Source organism: Acaromyces ingoldii (genome assembly GCF_003144295.1).
Source record: "Acaromyces ingoldii strain MCA 4198 unplaced genomic scaffold FA10scaffold_1, whole genome shotgun sequence".
Taxonomy (NCBI): domain Eukaryota; kingdom Fungi; phylum Basidiomycota; class Exobasidiomycetes; order Exobasidiales; family Cryptobasidiaceae; genus Acaromyces; species Acaromyces ingoldii.
The window spans coordinates 262,646-283,623 of NW_020290247.1; the positions used below are offsets into that span (position 1 = coordinate 262,646).

At 59.4% G+C, this 20,978-nt stretch overlaps 6 protein-coding genes across 6 annotated transcripts; 1 reads left to right on the plus strand and 5 right to left on the minus strand.

Moving 5' to 3' along the window:
- Window positions 1-43: 43 nt before the first annotated feature.
- Window positions 44-250, minus strand: FA10DRAFT_213412 (winged helix DNA-binding domain-containing protein; the record flags this gene model as incomplete). Its single annotated transcript, XM_025518469.1, has 1 exon — window positions 44-250. A coding segment is annotated over one exon (207 nt), but the record flags the coding sequence as incomplete, so codon positions are not given.
- Window positions 251-1,374: 1,124 nt separating this feature from the next.
- On the minus strand, window positions 1,375-2,994 carry FA10DRAFT_270307 (NAD(P)-binding protein; the record flags this gene model as incomplete). The annotated part of the gene is made up of 3 exons (XM_025523062.1): window positions 1,375-1,516; window positions 1,683-2,527; window positions 2,587-2,994. 3 exons carry the CDS (start codon window positions 2,992-2,994, stop codon window positions 1,375-1,377), a joined length of 1,395 nt encoding a protein of 464 aa, XP_025379915.1.
- A 3,767-nt stretch (window positions 2,995-6,761) lies between these two features.
- FA10DRAFT_224127 (hypothetical protein) lies at window positions 6,762-7,259 on the plus strand (the record flags this gene model as incomplete). Its single annotated transcript, XM_025518597.1, has 2 exons — window positions 6,762-6,899; window positions 6,942-7,259. Coding segments are annotated over 2 exons (456 nt in total), but the record flags the coding sequence as incomplete, so codon positions are not given.
- Window positions 7,260-7,519: 260 nt separating this feature from the next.
- On the minus strand, window positions 7,520-11,611 carry FA10DRAFT_282404 (hypothetical protein; the record flags this gene model as incomplete). The annotated part of the gene is made up of 1 exon (XM_025523772.1): window positions 7,520-11,611. The coding sequence occupies one exon, from the start codon at window positions 11,609-11,611 to the stop codon at window positions 7,520-7,522; it is 4,092 nt and encodes a 1,363-aa protein (XP_025379917.1).
- Window positions 11,612-11,879: 268 nt separating this feature from the next.
- FA10DRAFT_3374 (hypothetical protein) lies at window positions 11,880-13,000 on the minus strand. Its single transcript, XM_025525444.1, has one exon. It carries the CDS (start codon window positions 12,709-12,711, stop codon window positions 12,148-12,150), a length of 564 nt encoding a protein of 187 aa, XP_025379918.1. The 5' UTR covers window positions 12,712-13,000; the 3' UTR covers window positions 11,880-12,147.
- On the minus strand, window positions 12,921-20,376 carry FA10DRAFT_3405 (hypothetical protein). The gene is made up of 4 exons (XM_025525446.1): window positions 19,826-20,376; window positions 19,313-19,753; window positions 13,294-19,238; window positions 12,921-13,208 (listed from the first exon to the last, which is right to left on the minus strand). The coding sequence occupies exons 1-4, from the start codon at window positions 20,231-20,233 to the stop codon at window positions 13,130-13,132; spliced, it is 6,873 nt and encodes a 2,290-aa protein (XP_025379919.1). The 5' UTR covers window positions 20,234-20,376; the 3' UTR covers window positions 12,921-13,129.
- Between the last annotated feature and the right edge of the window lie 602 nt (window positions 20,377-20,978).

Here is a 20,978-nt window from a genome sequence, read left to right on the forward strand (position 1 = left end):
AGTTGCTCAGATGGGGCTGGCCGGACTTTTCACTCTGGTAGATCTCCAAATGTTCCCTTGGCGCCTTGATAAAGTACTTGTTCAAGCTGAGGTTGTGCCGTACCGTGTTCTGCCACCCCTTGCCATCGGCCTGGCTCATGCTGTACGTCTGCGGGAACGTGCTGCTGATCCACGTGTAGATCTCACGCAACGTCATGCGCTTGTCGGGGCTCGACGAGATGGCCATGGCGATCAGGGTCGAGTAGCTGTACTTTTGGCGGCGGCGACGGCGGCTGTGGGCGATGCGGTCCGGAGGAGGCTGCAGCTTGAGCGACGTCGACGTATTGGAATTGGACCTCGGTCGCTGCAGGTGCGCTTCTGGACCATCTTGCAACCTTTGCCCGGCGAAAGCCGGGCTCGAAGGCGGATGCATACCGTGCGGGTAAAAGTCGGCTGTTGCTTGTGGCGGTCGCATTTGCGCGTCCCGGCTAGGATCGCTGTCCAGCCTTGGCCTGCGGTCGACGGGCGAAGTCATAGGACGTGGAGACGATCGTTTGTAGGGTCGCTCGAGGACAGACGGCAATGGCGGCGCATGGGAGTGTGTTTCGCCATTGCTGGTCGAAGAGACGGGATGCCAGCTGGTTCGACGGGGCACACTAGGTCCGTCTTCGACAGTAAGCCGATCAATGTACAGGGGTGATACGGGCGTTTCCGACCGGGGCGACTGGCCCGCCAGTGAGTGCATTTGCATCTGATGCTGTTGCGGGTGTTGATGCAATTGATGAGAATGATGAGGGTGATGCAGCTGTTGATGCTGCTGCTGCTGTTGCTGGTAATTTGGTGGGTGTTGGTACTGGTGATGAGAGCCTACGGAGGCTCGAGGTGGTGGTGGTGGTGGCCACCCGTGTTGGGGTGGCGCAAAGGGGCTGATGGGCGCAAACAAGAGTGGCGACTGAGTCGAAGACGAGTAGCTTTGCTTGCGTGGCCCAAACGGCGGCGTCGACCCAATCGTGGTACCCGAGGTGACGCTGTCACGACGAGCGCTATGCGTCCGCCAGTCCCAGAGGCTGTTGGCTGATGAGGCCGTGGAGCCAGTGTGATTGGTTTGGGCGGGCATCACCATTCCGGCAGGCGGGTAGGTGGGGCTCATACGTGAGAGTGGCGGCCCGACAAACCTCTCTCGTGCGAGATCGGACCTGGGCAGCGTCATTGTGCTCGCCCTCCCGCGGTTGCCGAAACCCTGAAGGGAGCCAAGATGGCCACCGCCATTGCCGCCGAGGAGCATGGCACGAGACTCGAGCATATTTGCTGGCGACTGGGGGAACGATGCCGGCTTAGAAGCGTCCAACGAGGTCGAAAGGGGAGAAGTCACATTGACCCCGTACCCTTCCGCATCTACGGCCATTGCCTCACCCTGATCGCGAGCGGTCTCGCGTCTGGGAGCATAGGAAGTCCACTTTCCGCCACCGCCGCCTCCTCCTCCTTGTTGTTGTGAATGCGAAGGTGGTCCACCACCTCCTCCACTGCTGCCGCCGCCCTCGCCAGGAGTAGGACGAGGCGGCCCGTCAAAACCCATAGGGCCTGGTGCGCCGCTTCGAGCTCCGTCGCCCGAAGGTCGTCCTCCAGTACCGCCGCCTGAAGGTCCACCCGATGGTCCTCCACCGCCGCCGCCGCCGCCGCCGCCGCCACTGCCGCCATCAGACGGGAGATGACGACCGTCGTCAACTTCCTGTAGCTCGCGGTATTCAACCAGGCGCAAGAGATTTCTTTGAAGCATGGCAATCGTCGTCTTGCCAATCGATGGCAGGTGTATGCTGGCCCGGGTTCGAACATCCTTCTCGAAATTCTTCTCGCTGCTGAAGTTGACCGTTACTGCTCCTGGCTTGATCCAGTCCGTGGGCACCTTGTAGCTGGCCGCGGGAACACCCGAGATGACAACATCAGAGGCGCTGACGCACTCCTGGACCGAGAGTGGGGATCCCCGTACGACGTGATGTGGGCGCAGTCTCCTTGATGAATTGGCCTCCCTTGCGGCTTTTACGGCTTGCGATGGTCTGAGTGTGCCGGTGGCGTGTGATTGCTGAGGGGTGGGTGCGCCAGCTCGCTTGTTGAACTCTTGGATCGAGTCAATGTCGACGCTGTACACTTTCGCACCGTCGTTGCTTAGCAACGCGGCCAGTGGTCGACCCACGACCTCGGACCGGTTGATGACGGTGATGACTTTGCCGTACAGGCGATCACCGTAGGGAAGTGTTCGGTCGTAGACGCCCATCGCCTCGAGGCACTTGACAATAGCCAGGGGAGTGCAGGGAAGGATCGACTTTGCAAAGCCTGGTGGCACATTCTCGTCGTCGTTGACACCCTCGCGATCCGGGGGCATCTCCGATGTCGTGCCGGGCGCGCCGCCAAGCTGCTTGGGCAGCACCCACCGCACATTGTGGTACATGTTCCAGCAATAGCTGAAATGCAGGCCCTCGACGTCCTTTCGTGGGTCGACGATCTGCTGGAGATAAGTGTCCTGTCTGCCGCCGAAGATGGGGTAGTATACCTGGTGCAGAGTGTCAGCAAGGGTGGTGTAAGCGTGTCATCTACGTGGATGTAACTCACCATGATGCCATGAACATCGTCGTTTGCATTGGCGGCAATGATGAGGTCCTCGACGTCTGCTTCGAGATCAGAATCTGGTCTCTTGACCTCGTCAACGTCCATGGCTGGAGAGGCGCCCTCTTCGGGTTTGTCCTCCCACGTCTTCCAGATGTCAAATGCGATGCCGACCTGCTCGCACGCCTTCTTTGTCCATTGGGCATAAGCAACGCTTGGTGGGCTGGGAGTGGCAAGAATGCCGACGAGTTTGGCGAGCTTCTTGCCTGCAGAGGCCCGGGCCGCGGTCGCCTGAGTGATGGCGTCTTGGAACGGCTTGGCGATGTTGGCTGCCGAGGCCAGCTGGCCCGGCTTGTCGGCCGTGGGCGCGATGCTGCTGCTCATAGCCGCTGACGAAAGCGCAGGCTCGCTCATGCTGCTGGCAATGCCACTCAGCACGGCGTCAGGGGCGGGTGTGGTCGGGAACTCTTCGTCAAATTGCTGGAGCTCTTCGAGAAATCTGTCCTGGTGATCCTCGATGACAGTGGCTTGGTAGAAGGTATTGAAGAGCTCGTTGAAACGCGCCCGTCGCTGGCTTCTAGACTGGGCCGAAGAGGAGCCGGGCGGTAAGGAAGAGAGTTGGAAGAGGAGCGCCTTGAGGCGGCCGAGGTCGGAGAGTTGCTGTCGTGGGTATCGTGAGAAGCGGCGTGCTTGCGCTTGTGGCCGTCGGACTTCGTCAAAGGGACGATGGAGGGCAGAGGAAGGAAGAGAAGGGGGGGGGGGGGCACAAGGGTAAGCTCGACGAACCTTCAAAGCAGCCTTGAATTTGAGCTGAGAGATCAGGAGACGATGTTACTCCATTGCAGTGACCTCTCCCCTTTTCTCTATCTCTCGCCCTCCTGGCATCGTCAGGCTAGAGGCGCAAGACGAATCATCACTCTCCTCCGTCTCTGGAAGACTTGGAACTCTCGAACTCGACGACGATAGCCCTTCACTACCCCTCTTTCATCATATAAGCCCTTGCACACTCACCCAATCGAGCGCGACAGGAGCCCAGGTGGACGGCGCGGGATTCGAGGCGTAGGCAGTCACTCGTCGCCAAGCGGACACCGCCTTTTGTAAATCGGTCAGCGAACGTGGTAGGATAAGGAAGCCAGAAATGGGCCCTTCGATGCATCCATGTCTACCTGCGACATAGCCCCCCCTCGCTTGATGGACCTCGATGACCTTTCCGACCGAGCCTTGAAAACCTTTTTTCTTTTTTTTTTTTCCTTTGGCCCCTTTGTCTCATCCGACTGACAAGCCGAACCTGCCCTCCACTGCGCGGCGACGAAGGTCCTTTGTGCGCTGGACAAACACAAATTTGGTACTCACAGGAAGGGGTAAGAATTGGCGTCGCGTGCCGACGAGTCGCAGCAGGCTTCGTTGTGAGGAGGCTCGAAAGCGCAGAAGGAGGAGGAGGAAGAGTAGTAGCACCTATTAATGCAGAGACGACCTGATGCGGAACCAAGTGACGCATCGATTACCGTCTCGCCCAACGGATGCTCTCTCTTGCTCCCACGGCACTTCTTGCCTGAGGGGGCGTATATAGACCGAACGGGTAGGGTCCTACTGCCGCGAGTTTCTACCGGTAAGCTCAAGACAGCTGATGTCGTCGCCTCTGGATTATTATTTGCTTGCTTCGAGGGCAGTCGACCTGAGGCACGCAGCGTGCCTCGAGAATATGCGCTTGCTGACCGTGCTCCTTATTAGCCTTGGTTTCCACCACGGCAAAACCACTCGTCAACAGTACAACTACACTACTACTAGCTATGGCTAGTTAACGTAGGTTCTGTCCCGTTTGCTTGCACGAAACGGAAAGAGTCGACCCGAGCAGTGAATGACAGATTAATTGCTTGTTTCCTCCCGCCGATCCTTGCCTGGCCTAGGAGCGTTGATGTTTAGGCCGAATGCGGTACGCTGAACTTTACGTGCGTTCGCTACACTACTGCTGCTCGCTTGCTTTGTTTGCTTGTGTCTTGAGCGGGTACGTCGTCGCCCTTTCTCTCTTCCTCTGCTGCAGCGCCAGCCTCCCTTGTGGCTCCCTTCTAGACTGATCAGTGTGTCTCGGTGTCTGTCTTGCTCGCTAGTTCCCCGATACGCTCGTCGTGTATTTTTTTCGCGCTAGATCGCTCGCGTGCGAATCTTCCTGGCGAGACCGCGCTCAGGATGAGGGGGTGAGGGGAGAGACAGGGGCAAGCACTTCGGGCACCGCTCCAGTGACGAATCAATCTGGCGCACAGCGGACCAGCAGCGCTCGCGGGTGAGGGCCACGTCGGAGGTGAGAGAAGACTGGTCCTCCCCCGTATCAAGACCAGACGGTGAATGGAAGAAAAAACAAAAATAAAAAAAGTCAAAGCGCCGCAGAAGACGACCAAACCAACCAGGAAAAGAGAAGAAAAAGAAAAAAGAGTTGGGAAATTAGTGGAAAAATAAATAAATTGGAACGGAACATTTAAAGTTTGAAGAGAAATGACAAGTCATTTTGTGGACCACACACATCCAGCTTCATTCTTGGTCCTCTCCTGGCATCCTGTACGGATTCATTGCCCCTCTCTTGGGTCTGTCTGCTTGGCATGGTCTCGAGCAAGGATGCGATGGCTAATAGTATCTGACCAGCAAGGAAGAGCGAGACAAGCTGTCGAAGATGACTACAGGATGAGATAGACATGGGCATCTGTGGAGAGGCGCGAAAAAAAAAAAGGATAGGGTTCTCTTCAACAATGTCCGCATGCGTCTTCGAGGAGTGTAGCAATATAATTTGTTCCATTTCGTTGTTCACGCAGGTCGCATAAGATGAATCAATTCCACGAGCCGTGTACAGGCGCTCGCTATCGATACGCGCTTGTCAGATGGGAGAGGCGGAGCGTGGGCATTGCGTGAGGTAAGCATAGTAGTACGTGGTACGTGTCGCGACTAGCTATCTTGCTTGACCTAAATTCCCTAACCCTGCAGGTCCCACTCTGCGATCCGAGCTCCGTCCACTAGCAACTGGTGCTAGCGGTAGTAAATATATTAGTACGTGCACTTCTTGACTGTACTACCGCTACACGACTGCTACGAGCACGTCTCGCTTACTTTATTTGCCCGTCAAGAGTACTCGATCGATCAGAGTTCCTGCTCGCTAAAGATGCATTTGCGCTCGAGAAGGAATTGAGTTATTTGCTCGCTTGCAAACAGCGTAGCAGCAGCAGTGCGTGTGCATACAGGACTCGATTGAGCTACATGCAGCACGTAGGTGCGATTGCCTTTTTCATGATTGAGACATCGTCTGCTTCCCGAGCAAGAGAGCGGCAGCGGCATGGAGGCGACACGCCTTTTCAATTCAAGCCACGTACTGTAACTCGCGGAGGATTGTTCGCGCGCGGTTTGCCCGCCTGTCTCGACCCCCCCAAAATCTACGAGCAGATCGAGGAGGTTTTACGACGGTAGGAGACGGTCCGACGTGCCTAGGGAAGACCAATTGTTGCAGGAAGCGAGATAACATGCAAGGGTCCTTCCTCCCCCACTACCTTCTCCGACTTTTTTTTTAATTAGGGCCAATCTGCCCGACGCTTAGCTTCTTGTCTCAGCTTTTCCTCCTCTGCTAGCGCAACCCGATGAATCCGTGTCTCCGGCGAGATAACACGTGCGGTGGAGCGACTGGCGACAGTTGTTCCCACGGTCTTTCCATCGTGCGATTTTTTTCCATTTCGTCTCACATTGGCTGCAGGACGTACATACAACAACGGCAGTTGTGGAAGTACGTGGTGTAGGCAGTCGTTGTAGTAGTGGTGTGGCTTTGCTGCGTACGGACGTCGGTCAAGCAGGGGCGAAAATCGCTAGAAGCGAGGCCAAGTCGAGAGGAGGCGAGGCAAGACCGAGAGGAAGCGAGGCAAGATCGAGGAGAGATGACGATTCTGCGCGCGCAAGCAAGACAAGCAAGCTAGATGAGATCGATTGCCGCTGCAATCGCTCGGGCAGAATTGTCGGTCGGAATCGAGGCGCGGACAAGGGCCGGTTTGCGCCTCGGTGTCGGCGACTGCCATCGGCGTGGCTCCCCTCCGGCCGAGTCCCCATTTTGCGTCCCGCCAGTACTGCTCCTCGCTGCTTCTGGGGCCCGGCATCGATGTCTGTCCACGTCTTCACGAAGCTCGGCCGCCTGGATTGACGAGGCGCCGCCAAAGCGATCGACCGTCGAGATCGGCACGAGCTACGAGAACCTGTCGCGGGATGTGCTCTCGTCGCTCTTTCCAGGCATGACGCTGGACCGCGTGGGTGGCGCACACGATGGCGGCATCGACCTGCGGGGCTGGTGGCTCGTGCCGCCGGCGCCGGCGCCGTCGCCGCCCGCCTCGTCGGAGCCCTCGACGGAGCCGATGCGGATCCGCGTCATTGTCCAGTGCAAGGCCGAGAGCAAAAAGAGCGGACCCGTCCATCTTCGCGAGCTGCACGGCGCCTATACGGCGCAGCCCCGGGCTGCAGCGGCAGCAGCAGCGGCTGCGGCCGGCGAGGAGGCAGCGGGCACACAGGTGGGCGTGCTCGTGTCCAAGACCGGCTTTTCAAAGCAGGCCACCATCGTCGCCACGGCAGCGTCGATTCCCATGATTCTCGTCCACCTCTCGGAGCTGGGAGAGCCCGTCTCGATTCTGTGCAACGAAGCCCTCACCCAGCTCCTCGACGCAAGGATCGAGGTCCGCCTCCATCGGTCCAGCTCGAGCGAGCGGCCCGTGGTGTATCTCGACGGCAAACGTTTGTAGACGTGTCAACATTGTATGCATACTTTGAAAGAACATTGCAGTCGTGTTATAAGTGAGATGAGATGAGATGAGGAGAGAGTGAGGGTGACTGGGAAGAAGAGAGAAAGGAAAGAGTCACATATGGCTACATCAGAGGAGAGGGTGAGAAAAGGAGCGAAGGAGCAAAAAATAACAAAAGTCGTCTACAGCCACCTCCTCATGAGCTCAGGGCTGGCCGAGGGGAGGCCAAAGCGCTGGCCCGGCGGAATCGAGGACGTGGTCCTTGGTCTTTCATCTGCCATCAGAGAGGAAGGCGGGGGAGGCAGCGGTTTGGCCGTGCCCTTGAGCAGGCCGGAGTGAACCTCTACATTGGCCCTGTGCGGCGAGGCGGGCGTTCCTCCTCGTCCTGCACGGACAAAGACATCGGCCGTGAGAGGCCTCGTGGGGGCCTTGCGAGTCTCGGCGTCCCCCTCGTCGGCCGACAACATCTCGTCGTCGAGACCCAGCTCGCGAAAAGCAGCGGCTGTGCCGAGATAGGCCAACTTGATCTCCTCGCTTGCCGTGGGTGGCCTTGAAGGAGAAGGAGTCTGCCGCGCCGACGAGAAAGAGCGCAAGGATGAGGCCGGCTCGCCACTTGTGGCCGCTCGCACCCTTTGCCCATATTCGGCACCCCCATCCCGAGCCTGGGACAGGACACGCTGGCGCTGGTGCAGCAAGTGTTGCTGCTGCTGCTGGCGCTGTTGCTGTTCCTGAGTTTGTCTCGATGGATGCAGCGAAGAGCCTTTTGCAGCAGAGACATCGAGGCCAAGCGCGCCTGCGCCACTCTGGCCGGGTCGCGAAGGAACAGGAACGGCAAGGCCCCTGGCCGCCTCGCCAAACGAGTGGCCTCTTCGCCTTGTGCCCGTGGGAGGCTGCAGCTTCTCCTCTTCGGTGCCGTCGCTCGTGATGGAGGGCGGCTGGTGCTGCAGCGTGGCAAAGTGGCTCGACAGGGGAGAGGGCAGAAGCAGCGACCGGTTGCCCGGGGTGACGGGACTCGTGGCACTGCTGCTAGCACTGCTCGTGGCCGCTGGCGGTGGACGAGAATGGGACCTCGTCGTCGATGAAGACATCTTGAAGGGCACCACACCCGGTGGCAGGTTGCCGGGAACCGATTGGGGTGATGAGTCGAGCTGACGAGAAGCCATCGAAGCGGGGGACCACGTCGAGATAGATGTCGCGCCACCAGGCCTCGCCAGTGAAGATGGTCCTCCCGAAGGATGCGAAGATGTGGGTGAGTCCACGAGCGGCATCGTCGAAGAACCAGCAGGAGAGGCACCCAGGATCTGCATCGACTGAAGGTTGGGTGCCATCTGTTTGCGGATCCCGCTGATGAGCTTCGATTTCTTCGCTCGGTTGCTGTCCACGAGCTCGCCCGAGCAGAAGAAGCCGACGATGCGCAGCGTCCTTTGGTCGATCGAGTAGACGCACCGCCAGGCAAGTCTGCCCTTGCGTTCGCAGCCAGACACCTCATGCGTACCGTCGATGCGCGTCGAGAGCGTCGCTTGCCTCGTCAGCAAGTCGCCCTTGGTGTCGTCGCCCAGGGTCAGATGCTTGATCACCACTTCTTCCGAGCCTGCCTCGAGCATGATGGGCGTGGCGATGTCTGCGGGCCCGTACTCGAGCGCGCCAAGCTCTTCAGCCTTGTTGTAAGGCGACGAGGACGGGCCATCAGCGCCCTTCGACTTTGGCCGTTTGGGTGTCGCTGGTCGCTCATCGAGCACGGCTGGACAGAGCATCTCTGGCCGCGTGAAAGGCTCGTAGGCAAGGTAGGCGAGCTTGACAAAGCTGCGATGCCCGCCGTGGTCGACGTGGAGCGTCAAACCTTCGTGGAGATGGCTGGCCCAGCCGCCCTTGCTGCTCTTTGGCCGAGACGCGGGACTCTTTGGTGGCGCGACCTTGGCAGCCTTGGTCGTCGAGGCGGCAGTCGAGGCCGGTGTCGAGGAAGGAGGAGCAGCAGTGGCAGGACTGGTGGCAATGATCTGGCTCGAGGAGTGAGAGGCATTGAGAAACGAGTGGACCGATGAGTTGACGCTGCTGGAGTACGTCTCGGCCTTGCTTGGTCTGCGAGGACGGCGAGCAACAGCAGCAATGGCTTCGGTCGAAGAGGGCCTCCGAGGACGTTGCGGCGTCGGTCCTGCCTCATCATCGCCTCCATGGCTGCTGCTGCCGGTGTTGTTGAGGATGCTGCTCTTGTTGGATCCGTTCGAACGACGACGGCCGTCATCGGCCTCGCCGATGGTGCGAGATCGAAAGCGACCGCTGGGAGCTTGAGGAGGATAAATGCGAGTCGTCGAGCTTCCTGGTCGAGTGGCCACCGTGGGCGAAGAGGCAGCGGGGCCCGACTGGTTTGTCGACGCGGAGGCGGGCCTCGACTCCGGCGTGGGAAGTGGTGGCGCGGCTTCGGCGGGCGGAGAGCCGGCGCCAAAGAGTCTCCAGCCACTCGAGGTATGCCGTAGCTTTGGTGTAGAAACAGCTCTGAGCCGGGACCCGAGTGAGATGGACTTTTTGCTGCTACCGGTGGTGTTGCTGTTGCCGTTGCCATTAGCGCTGCCGCTGCCCGGTGGCGGCGATGACGAGCTCATGGCGCCTTTGAAGTCGGTGAGAGGTGGAGACTCGACAATCTGGAGCTGGTGGCGAGGTCGGTGTCGAAGGGGCTCTTCCTCCTCCTCGACGAAGCGCCTGAGAGCCTCTTGGTCTGAGGAAGAGTGGTTGTGTCGAACAAAGCGAACGCCGCTGGGCGACTGGGGCGGCGAGGTCGAGTTTGCCAAGTGCACAGCCGCGTCGGACGTAGACGGCCTGCCCGCCTGAGCCACGGCGCGAGGAGAGACGGGTGCACGGCGAGGGTAGTAGTATTCGTCGAGGCCAGCAAGGAGTGGATTCTGTAGCTGGTGTTGCAACGGCTTCGCCGTCGAAAGGGGAGGCTGCTGTGGCGGGGGCGGGTGTACCGACGAAGCGCGAGAGCTGACCGAGTCGTCGCAAAAGAGAGGCGTCGAGTTGTGGCTGTCCTCGGTGCCGTCGGAGAACCTCGACTGGCTTCGGGCCAACTCACCCGCATCAGACCACTCTCGCTCTCTCATCGCCGTCGACGTCCTCATCGCGCTCGTCGGCGAGTGCAAGGTGGCGTGAGGACTCGTGGGTGAGACAGAATACGCCCTCGGAAAGATTTCGTCGGCTTTGGCGTACAGGTGGCGTCTAGACGGCGAGGGGGGCATCGAGGGCGTGAGGGGACTGTGTACGCGCGACGACGAGACAGTCTTTCTCGTGTGCGCCGAACCGTGTGGACTTGCTTTGGAGCCCGCCTGAAGCGTGAGCTGGCTCCCGTAGCTGACGCTCACGGGCATGCTCGTCGCCGGGCTGTCGCGCCGCGGTGCCTCGTCGTAATTCGTCTCCGCGAGCTGAAGCCTTGTCGGTCGCTTCTTTGTCCGCTTGCCCGCTCCGTTATTGCCGCTGCTGCCACCGCTGCTGCTGCTGCTGCCACTGCCACTGCTCTTGTTCTCTACTTCGTCACTCTTCGACATCTTGTGCAGCTCATCGAGAGCTGGCGTCTGTGGAAGCGGCGGTAGGGGCTCGTCGATTTGCGAAGCCATAACGACGGCTCGGAGATCATCGACCGACTTCTTGGCCATAAAGGAGAGCTCCCTGGTCCGCTTGTTCAGCTCTCGCTCGACCGCCGTGACATCCATGTCCTCATCAGGCTCCTTCATGCCTTCGAGACTGCCTGTCCAGTCGCTTCCCGCGTCGTCATCGTCTCGCCTAGGCGAAGCAAAAGGAGACTGCGCTGCCGACGTGGACGAAGAGGAAGCCGACGAGGGCCGCGCGGTCAACGTCCGGCGCCTGGCAGCAATCGACGACGACGAGGTGCTCGCGCTCCTCTGCGCGGCCGGGTCAAAGAACAGCGGCACCTCGTAGGAGCTTTGCACCATGGAGGAAATCGACGCAGAGCGCGAGTCGCTCCCCTGCGACGGGCCGGCAGCGTGGCTGCCGAAGCTCGGCCGCATCATCGACGACGAAGACGACGAAGACCAAGCGCCGCCGTCCAGACCGCGCAGGGCAGGCGATGAGGCAGAGCTGGGCGCGACCCTGGCAATGAGGCTCGCCGTCATTGAGGGTCGGTGGCTGAGCGTGTGATGGGCCTGCTGTTGCTGCTGCTGTCTTGTCGTCGGTGGTGTGGCACTCGAGGAAGACGAAGAGCGCGAAGATGGGTAGCCCAGCATCGTTGCCGGTGCAAAGGCAGAGTCTTGCTGCGAGGCCGTCATTGCTGCCGGACCGCGCCTCTATGACGTTGGGAGACGACCTTCTGCTTGCCAAGCGCCGCGGTAAAGCCCGTCTATATGTCGGAGCCTGGACCAAGGGAATGAGGTGGGAAAGAGGACGAGCGATTGTGGCCACTGCTTCATCCAAACAAAGTGCTAAGTCCAGTCGTGCAAGATGGGCCAATAGGTCGTGTTCGTCCGTGCTGTTCGTCGCGAAGCTACATCTACCGAGCCTGGTCCTCTATGTCGTCGTGATGGCCGTGGTCGTTGGTCGTTGAGAAGTCGTCCAGAATCCGCCCCCTTCCTTGCCTTGCCCTCCAGTTCACCAAGCGAATGGGGGACCGCTTAAAGGCGAGAAAAATAAAAAATGAAAGGGAGAAAAGGTTTGACGGCCCGAAACGGAAGTGATGGGTGTCAGGGGAGAAACAAAGAGCTAATGCGAAGGAGTGGGAAAGGACAGCTAGCCAGGCCGGCGTATGGACACCGTCTGTACACTAAGTACGTACGTACGTAGTAGGTAGCTACCCTGCTACCACTAGCTATCTATATCGTGCTTGCCTCCAATCTCGCCCTGCTCGACCTGCAGCAAGCGCGCATGCAAATACGGAGAAGTTGAACAGTACTACGTACGTCCACTCGAAGGGCATATGGCGGCGGCTACTCGTTGCGCCTGTACGTCTGCTTGCTTGCCTTGTCTGCCCTAGTCTAGGTCCGTGAGGCCTCCTGCCCTGGTCGAACTTGAGGCGAGCCAGGCGGACGAAGAGGAAAAAATAAAATAAAAAAGGGTCGACGATCCAAAAGTGTTGAGACGCGGCCGTGCGCGCGGGGGGGAAAGCCGACGGACGAGCTGCGCTGCCTTCCAGTACGTGCTGGTGAATTGAAAAAGGATACCGGTAGATGAAGTCGGAGTAGTTTCCGAAGGGGGAAACACAGCACGCTCGCCCGGCAAGGGGAAAGGGAGAAGGAAACATCCACTTTTCTACTTCAAGTAACAGTACGTACGTCGTCTTCCTATCGAGCCCAGGCGGGCTGCCTGCCGTCTGCACTCCATCTCGTCTCGTCGGAGTCGCTTGCCGTGCGTGCACCGCAACGGCGACTCTCATCCAAACGCGCTTTTCCAGCAAGGGGTTTTGGACAGCTCTTTGCCTGCATCTACACCGCTTTGGAAATCCATTTCCGCAATATAGACGAAGACCAGGGATTAAAAGAATATTAGTAAGAGCTACTGTATTATCAAAAATTACACTGCCGCAACTTTCAGAAGTTTCCCAATACAACCAGAAAGGCCCCGCAGTGCAGGAGCGATAGAAAATCCAACTACCAATATAATAGATACAGAGAAGGGGAAAATTGTCCGAGTCCAGGACTTTTTCCTTCTCTTCCTGGTTTTACCCAAGCTGCAAGGAACATCGCGCGACATGACGCGTCCAATCGTCGATGTGGATCTGGCCTTTGCCACCTCGCTCGCTATCTCTGGTGAAAGAGAAGGGGGGTCTGGGGGTCCTAGAATTTAGCTCAAGCTCAAGGAGCCTGTCCAGGAGCTGTGTCGTCGCTGCTCAGAAGCGTCTGCCTGACGAGCTGCTCAATTTGCTCTTCGGTCCTGTCAAGATTCGATCGGGATTTTGTCAGCTCCAATTGGCCGAATAGGCTCGGACTACGGAGGAAAATGAAAAGAAAATACTCACGCGTCGGGCTTCAGTCGCTTGGCCATGCGCCTCGCCATCTCCTCTTGTGACCTCTCTGGGCTTGCGCTTGTTGCAGAGGCAGAGGCACGCTGCTGAATAGACGTTGGTGGGTGGGATGCTTGACGTTGAGGTGATGGGGGCGGGAGCGCCGTCGCGGACGCCGGCGAGCCCGGCACCGCCTGGCCCACCGCAGAAACTGGGGTCCGGACGGGCAAAGAAGACGAGATGACTCTAGTAGCGATTGCGGGCGACGAAGTAGTCGACGAGCTTGGCTGCGCATGGGCCTCGCGTGGTGTCATGTCGTTGGGGCGATGACTCCACCTATCCTGTTGAGGCGCCTGCGGGGCAGACGGGTACGAAGCAGAGAGGGCCGGCGACCTGAGCGTTGGGAGGGGAGGAGGCAGCGGCTTGCTTCGGGCTGCGTAGGCTGGCGAAGGTGGAGGCCGAGGCGCTGCACCAAAGTGGGGGTCGTACTGGCGCGCCTCATCGTACGCTGATGCCCTTGGCTCTGAGTAGGGCTGCTCGTAGTAGGCTTGTTCGTAGTGTCCGGGCGGATCGTAATGAGAGCGGGCGTGTTGCTTGGCGCTTTCTTCGTATCGCTGGGCCTGCTGTTGATCGTAGGAACCCCGCTCGTAATAATGAGACGGCCACCGGCTTGTGCTTGCGGCCGTGCTGCTGCTGCTGCTGCGAGGTTGTGGTGGTTGTGGAGGTGGTGGTGGGCCGTGGCCCTTAAACGCCGGCACTGAAGGGGCTGAAGGAGGATGCTGGGCGGGATGCAGGTAAGCAGACGAAGTCGAGGGCGAGGAGAGAGGATAGCGAGACCCGCCGTGGTAGGAAGAAGGTGGGCCCACCCGATGATGCCAGGCGGCTGCCTCTGCTTCGCGGGCCCGGCGCTTCTCCTCGGCCTCTCGCTGGAGGAGCGTCCGGATCAGCCTCGTTCCGTCTGAGTCATCAGGGTCGAGGTAGATATGGGTACCCAGTTGCAGCTCTTGAAAATGACCATTGCGATCGTAGCGAGGGTAGACGAGCTGCTTGCCGTTCCAGCCAATGTACCATTTCTGGATCATGGCATCCGTCACGCCGCGGTTGTACAGGTTGAGCATACCCTTCCGTTCCCTCTCCTGGTCCTCAAATCTCCGCCTTGCCAGCTCCTCTTCCTGTGCCGATGGCGCACGATGAGCAGGCGTGACTCTCGCCCGGACATCGTTCCAGTGGTGAGTGGCAGGCGGTGCTTTTGGCGGGTACTGGTCGGCGGAAGAGTACGGAGGCGAAGGTCGACCGTGGCGAGGTGGCTGAGCAGTCGCGACGGCTGCAGGGGCTGGTGCTGGGGAATGCGGGCTGGGCGACCTCGCATGAACCGGTCTCGAGGAAGAAGAGGGGGCAATGGCGGCAGCAGAGGCAGCGGCAGCGGCGGTAGCGGCAGCCGCCGCCTCGTTGAGCTTCTGGCGCTTGGCCTGCTCTGCCTGTTCGGGGAGAATGGCCGGGAAGAAGCTCTGCAGGTGAAGCACGATGCGCTTGCCTTCCTCGGCGGTCCATATCTGGGGCTTGCTGATCGGCTGTCTCGTGGAACGGAGGGTGGCTCGGATGTCGAGCCAGACATTTGGGTCCTCGACGCCCATGGGCTTGACCTTGACTTCTGCGTGCGGGTACTTGCGCTCAGTCTTTACGCAACACATTGGGCAGATCCAGCGCTCCTCGCCCAAATCAGCGGGATCGTCGATGTGGACACAGGCGTTGTGGAACCAGAGATTGCATCGATCGCACGAGATCATCGTCCCCGTCTCGGCCCGGTGGCAGAGGCAATAGACCTTTTCGCCATTGACAGGGACAAAGATTCCAACCTCCTCCTCAAAGACGAACTTGGCCCGCTTGCCTCGTTTCTTCTTTCGCTCGTCGTTCCTGGCGGCAGGTGGATCGGTAGATGGATGCTCTTCACCGACGTGTTCGGCAGGCGGAGGACTGTCAAAGTCATGAGACTCGCTGATGTCGGCGCCCGGGCCCTCGTCCAAAGTTCTCTTGAGTGAAGAGGACGAGGTGGATGTCGCCGTCGCCGCCGCAGCTGTTGCTGCTGCGGCGGCTGCAGTGGCCAGCTGAGGGGCGAAAACAGTAAAGAGTGTTTCGGACAGCAGCTTGATCGCCGGTGGGCGCTCCAAGACCTCGATCGGGGAGCCCAAGCACTTGAGTAACAGGTGTCGGCACGCAAACTCGCACTGCCGGAACGACATCGAAGGCTGCAGCTTCTGGTAGTCAAGAAACAGCCTCTCGAGTCGCTGTGCCCCCTCGTAAGCGGTCTTCACCTCGTCGAAGCCGAGCGGTGCGCCCCAGATGAAGTTGACCAGTGCGAAACGCTGGTTCCGGGCATAGTCTCGCAACCTCGATGTGGGAATGGCCCGGCGCTGTGCGACGAATCGAGCAAACTTGGGCGGGCTGCAGAGCCGGCAGATGAAGCGTTTATCTCCGGGCGCCATTTCAAGGCAAGCGAGGTGGTAGTGCGTCTTGCAGACGGTGCACTGCTCCGCTTCATCCGTCAAATTTCGGTCGAGCGGTTCGACGGTCCGGCAGACGCAGAAGTGCATCTTTTCACCTGTGCCGACGTTGGGCGCATAGTCGTCCGCAGGGTCCGATACTTGTTTAACGCGCTCACACATGTTGACAATCGCCCGCTCCATCTCCCTCTCCCCCTTTGCGCCTCTCGAGGCAGCCGACGAGCCCACAAGCAGGAATTCAGTCATTGTCGACGAGACCCCTAGCGTCCAGTCGTCATACAGATTGACCTTGGAGCGAACAATGTCGAGACCATCCACGTCGAGACGCTCTCGCTCGATGTTGTACAACACCTTTTTTGCATCGGCCAGCTTCTTGTTGATCAACGAACGATCCGTCTGACCCTCGTCGGCCGAGCATAGGGCCTGCACCTCTCGGCTCCACTGCTTGAAGTTGAGTAAAAGCTTCTCGACGCGCTGGTACATCTCTGGAATGATTGCAACCTCGTACGATGCCTTTGTCAAGGAAACGAGCTCGTCCTTTGTCACCAGCCGTGTCCTCTCGTTGGACAGGACGTCGTCAGCAGCCGCGCGCCAATCGATGCCCTTTGCCCTCCGGCGGTGCAGATCGGCGACGTGCTCGTGCGCTCCATCGACGCCGGCCTCTTCTCCCTCTGCAATGAGCTCCTCGACCTCGCCGAGGTGCAGGAAGTTGTCCTTGACGTCGTTCATCTCGATCATCCATTTCTCCCTCGCCACGTGCTTTTCTAGCCATTCGAGCTGCTCCATCTTGACACTGCTCAGCGCCGCACCGGCCGACAGAAGCGCCTCGCATTCCTCGAGCGTAGGCGCGTCTTTGCCGCCCGTCTGGGCCCGGTAAGTCATCTCTTCGGCGCGCAGCTTGAAGTCGTCCATGGCCTCTGCCACCGCTCGGAGCGAGGCAATCTCGGGTGCATCAAACGGAAGCGTTTCTGCTTCGGCCAGCAGCTGATAGACTCTATCTGGGTCCATGTCACTGGTCGATGTGGCCGCCTCAGCATCAGCAGGCGTCGTCGAGCTCTCGCGATCGTCATTGGCCCTGTCGTTTCGTCTCGCCGTGGAGCGGGAGCTCCTTGACTCAGCAATCGTCGAGGCACCCGCTCTGGCCCTCTTTTGATGCTTGCGAGCAATGTATGCATTGGCCTCTTCTATCCACTTGTTGGCCTTGTCGACGAATTCGCGCAGCTGTTCAACCTCGGGCAAAGCAACCGAAGTGATCTTTTCGCCTTCGTTCAGCAGTCCCCGGAGCGACCGAAGCGGCGGTCTTGGGCCCGCGACGAGGAGCTTGTGGAGCCGCTGCTTCCACTGATCCGGCAGCGAGGCCCTCTCCTCAGTCTTGGTCTTCATCGTTTCGAGCTGCTCGTCGGAAAAGCGGCAGCGCAAGGTCCACTTGGAGGGCGAGTCTGCACCGCACACCTGGTTGCCATGGTCGAGGCACGCGACGGCGCCGTTTGCCTTTTCCGACGTGATCTGACCTAGGTAACAAAAGGCATTGCAGTGGCCGCACTGGTACTCAGGCTCTGGCCGGTCGGCATCTTCGACAATCTCGACGAGATTCGGTATCAAGCGACGCAGGACATCGCGCTTGCCGATCTCCCGCGACACCATTTCGGCCATCGAATGCTGCAGCCACTTGGCCGTCTCTATCGTGTGGTTGTACGTGTAGACCGTGACGATGAGTTCGTCGTGGGAAAAGACAGGGAACTTGCTGAACTGCTGGTACCGTCGCACACATTCGAGGCCCATGTCGACCCAGTCTGGCAGGGCAAAGTTGACAGCCTCGTTGAAGTTGAAGCCCTGATTGAAGCCAGAGTGGTACGCCTTGGGATAGGTAATGACCATCTCGTTTGCTCGCTGGTCGCAGGCGTACACCCTGACGCCCTCTTTCTTGAGCTTGTCAGGGCTCATCATGGTCACGAGGTGGAAGAGGAGATCGGGGCACGTCTCGAAGAGGTCAGGAGCAGCTTTGTGCATGGCCTCTTCAAACTTCGCTGCATCGCCGCCCGGTACGCCGTACCACGTCTTAGTGTCGCCCCAGTGCTGGTAGTTGATCGAGTAGGTGTAATGGTCTTCGTTGTGCCAGCAAAACGTCGAGAACATCATCCCGACGTAGATCCAGGGCACCGTCATGCCGGAAATGTCAGACTTGATGTAACGCAGGAGCGAGCCAGGCAGAATCGGCAGGTTGTTGAGGTTCCATCCGTCGCGAGCATAGGGGCTCAAATTCATCGTCTCGAGCGTTGGCAGGGCGCTGCCGTGCGTCGTCGAGTGCACGTCGGCCCCGTATTCCACTTCGACGGTCTCGTCGGGGCTGTGAACCAGGCGCCAGAACTCCCTCTCGACATCGTCCTCGGACACACTGAGGCCAGTGCCGGGGATCTTGCGCGTGCATCCGTTGGTGAGATGGCTTCCGACCTTCTCCTCCTTCTCCTCATAGGCACGCTTGAAATCTGCGTCATGATTGGGATCCCAGATGCTCTGGGCTCGTTGTGACCACCAGCTCTTTGTGAACTCGACGCTGCGCTTCCAGAAGCTGTCGAGGCTGTGCGTCTCGCCGTCGTCGAAGCCGTAGTCGTTTCCTGTGCCAACGAGGCACGGAGGGCAGTACCACTGCGACTTTGGCACAGTCGTGAGCGGCGGGTCGAGGCAGTACATGTGGTAGCCTCTGTTGCACTCGTCACACAAGAGCATCGAGATGCCGTCGTCGCCGCGAAGGCAGATCTCGCACATTTGTTCTTCAGCACCCGGCTGTAGGATCACTTGCTGGTTGCTGTTGCCGTTGCTGTCCAGGGGTGAAGGCCGTCGCTTGCGAGCAGACAGCGGCGTCACGGCTCCCTTGGTGGTGGTGAGGGTGTCGATACGACGACGATTGCTCCTCCGCTTGGCGCCATCCGTCTCTGTCTCTGCGCTACCGCCTTCGTGGTCATGGCTGGCAGCAGGCGATGTAGAGGCTTCGGCTTGGCTGCGCGACTCGTGGCTGCCCTCGGCAACCGAGGCGCCGGGTGTCGTGTGTCGCGAAGCAAACCCGGCCGCTTCGTTGAGCAGGCTGGAGTTGAGCGAGCCATGCAGCTTGGCCTGCTCCTTTGCGACGAGGAGAAAGTCCTCGAATGGCAGGATGATCTTCGAGTAGGCCGCCTTGACCTGAGCGGCCAAGTGGCCAGCATCCTTTTCGTCGTAGCCAAGCCTCCTGGTGACCTCTGCCCATTTGCGTGCCTTTGCGATGGCTTCATGCCCACCGAGCGAGGCGACGATGAGCTTGAGGTTGTACAAGTCCACCGGCCGACGGTCGATGACGGGAATCGAGACACGGGCATGGCCCTGCTGAGCGTGAAACTTTTGCAGCTGCTCCTGGTAGTTGAGTGAGGCGCGGGCATCTGCGCTGAGCGAATTGAGCCGTTGGACACGGGTGCGGAACCGGAAACGCTAACAAGAAAGGGGAGGAAATATTCAGTGGATGATGCTTGTCGGCGAGCAAATGCAAAGAAGGCAAAGCTCACCTCTTGGTCAAGGACGAATTCAGGACTCCAGCCTTCTGGTGGTACAATCTTGACGATGCCGTACTCTTTGCCATTGCCGCCCTCTGGGCTGCCGACCCACTGTATGTAGCGGAGTGGGTCAGAAAATTCTTGGGGGGTCGGGTAGAAGGTGGGTGCCTCCTCGAGGTCAAAGAGGCGTGGACGGAGGCGCTTGGGTGGGTGGCGTGGCGTGCTTATGTGCGTGGGAATGGTCCAGCGGCCGTTGGTTTCATCGCTGGGTATGTTTGAAAAGTTGAAGGGAAGCGGGTCGGTAGGCACGCCAGACTTCTTTATCATCATGGCTCTTCGAGTCGGATGCTCGGCAGGATTGGGCGGGCCTTGATTACCGTCTGGGTCTGGAGAGTCTCTACTGTCGTTGTAATAGTGGCCATTGCTGCCATTGAGGACCGTCATGGCCTCGGTCTGCCACCCGTAACTCAGCCCGAGGAAACTTCAAGGGAAAAACACACCGTTGCGGTGGAAAAGGTGGCTTACCTTACTCTTTCTCTCTGATCTCTTCATGCCTCCTTCCTTTGCCGAGTGGGCCTGCGGTGTGTCGCTGCTGCTGCCGGCTCCGTCTTCCTTGCCTGCCGAGGCGAGGGGCGCAAAGGTGCGAGACGTAGTAAAGCTGGGCTCAGGTCGACGGCGTGGCGCGGCGGCAGCCTTGACAGGCGATGCATCCTTGGAGGAGGATGCGATGCTGTCAGCGCGAACCTTGACCGACGTCGGCGAAGTGACGGCCGATTCGCTTTTGCGACCGTTGGACCATCCTCCCGCGCCACCACCTCCACCGGATGGCGCCACGGCAGAGGCCGGCGTCGTCCTCCTTGCACGACTGCCTACCGTCGCCGCTGAGTCGTCTATCGAGGACGCGGGCATCGGAGGAGAGGAGCGGTCGGACATGGCGGTGACTGCTTGCTCTGCCGCTGGGCGTCACTTCTCACCGTTGCACAAATCCGGGAAGCACGGCACAAAGAGGTCTCTATTGTGTAGCGCCTGGCTCTCCTACCTCAGGTCCATTCGAGGCTGCTCGAGTACTCCCAGCTGCGTACGTATATAGCAGGCTGAGATAGACGCCTTGGGTGTGTGCGCGCGTGATCGATGGCGATGGCGCTAAGGGAACAGAAAAAAAATCGGCGAACAGAAGGATAGGAGGAAAAGCGGTCGGCGATTGGCGATGGCGACAAAGCTAGGCACTCTTGCAGCCGCGCCCTGTCAACCACAGTGTCAATAAATTTCCACTTTCCCTTTTCTTGGAAAAGAAAAAGAAAAGAAAAAGGGCGCGGTGCCTAGCGGCCGGGGGCGTGTGGAAGAGAACTTGAAAGGGGGGAAAGGGCCCAACCTCTCGAGCAGAGGCAAGCGGATCGCGGAGGGGCTCCCGGTCCTGTAGAAGGCTAGACAAAAGCCTGTACGAAAACGAGGATGAGTAAGAGGCTGGTCGATGAGATCAGAAGTGAACGATCGAAACAAGGGGAAGCCAGGGCGTGAGAATTGCAGCAGAGCGGAGAGAACGGAAAGCGCGGGTCGGGGCAGATCGCCAGAGCAGGCTCCGACAGGAGGCAGGGCCCCCTTGTCCTCGTCCTCTCCTGGAAGACAACAGACGGACGGACAGCCGAGCAGATAGATGGACCAACGCACTCACCGGGCG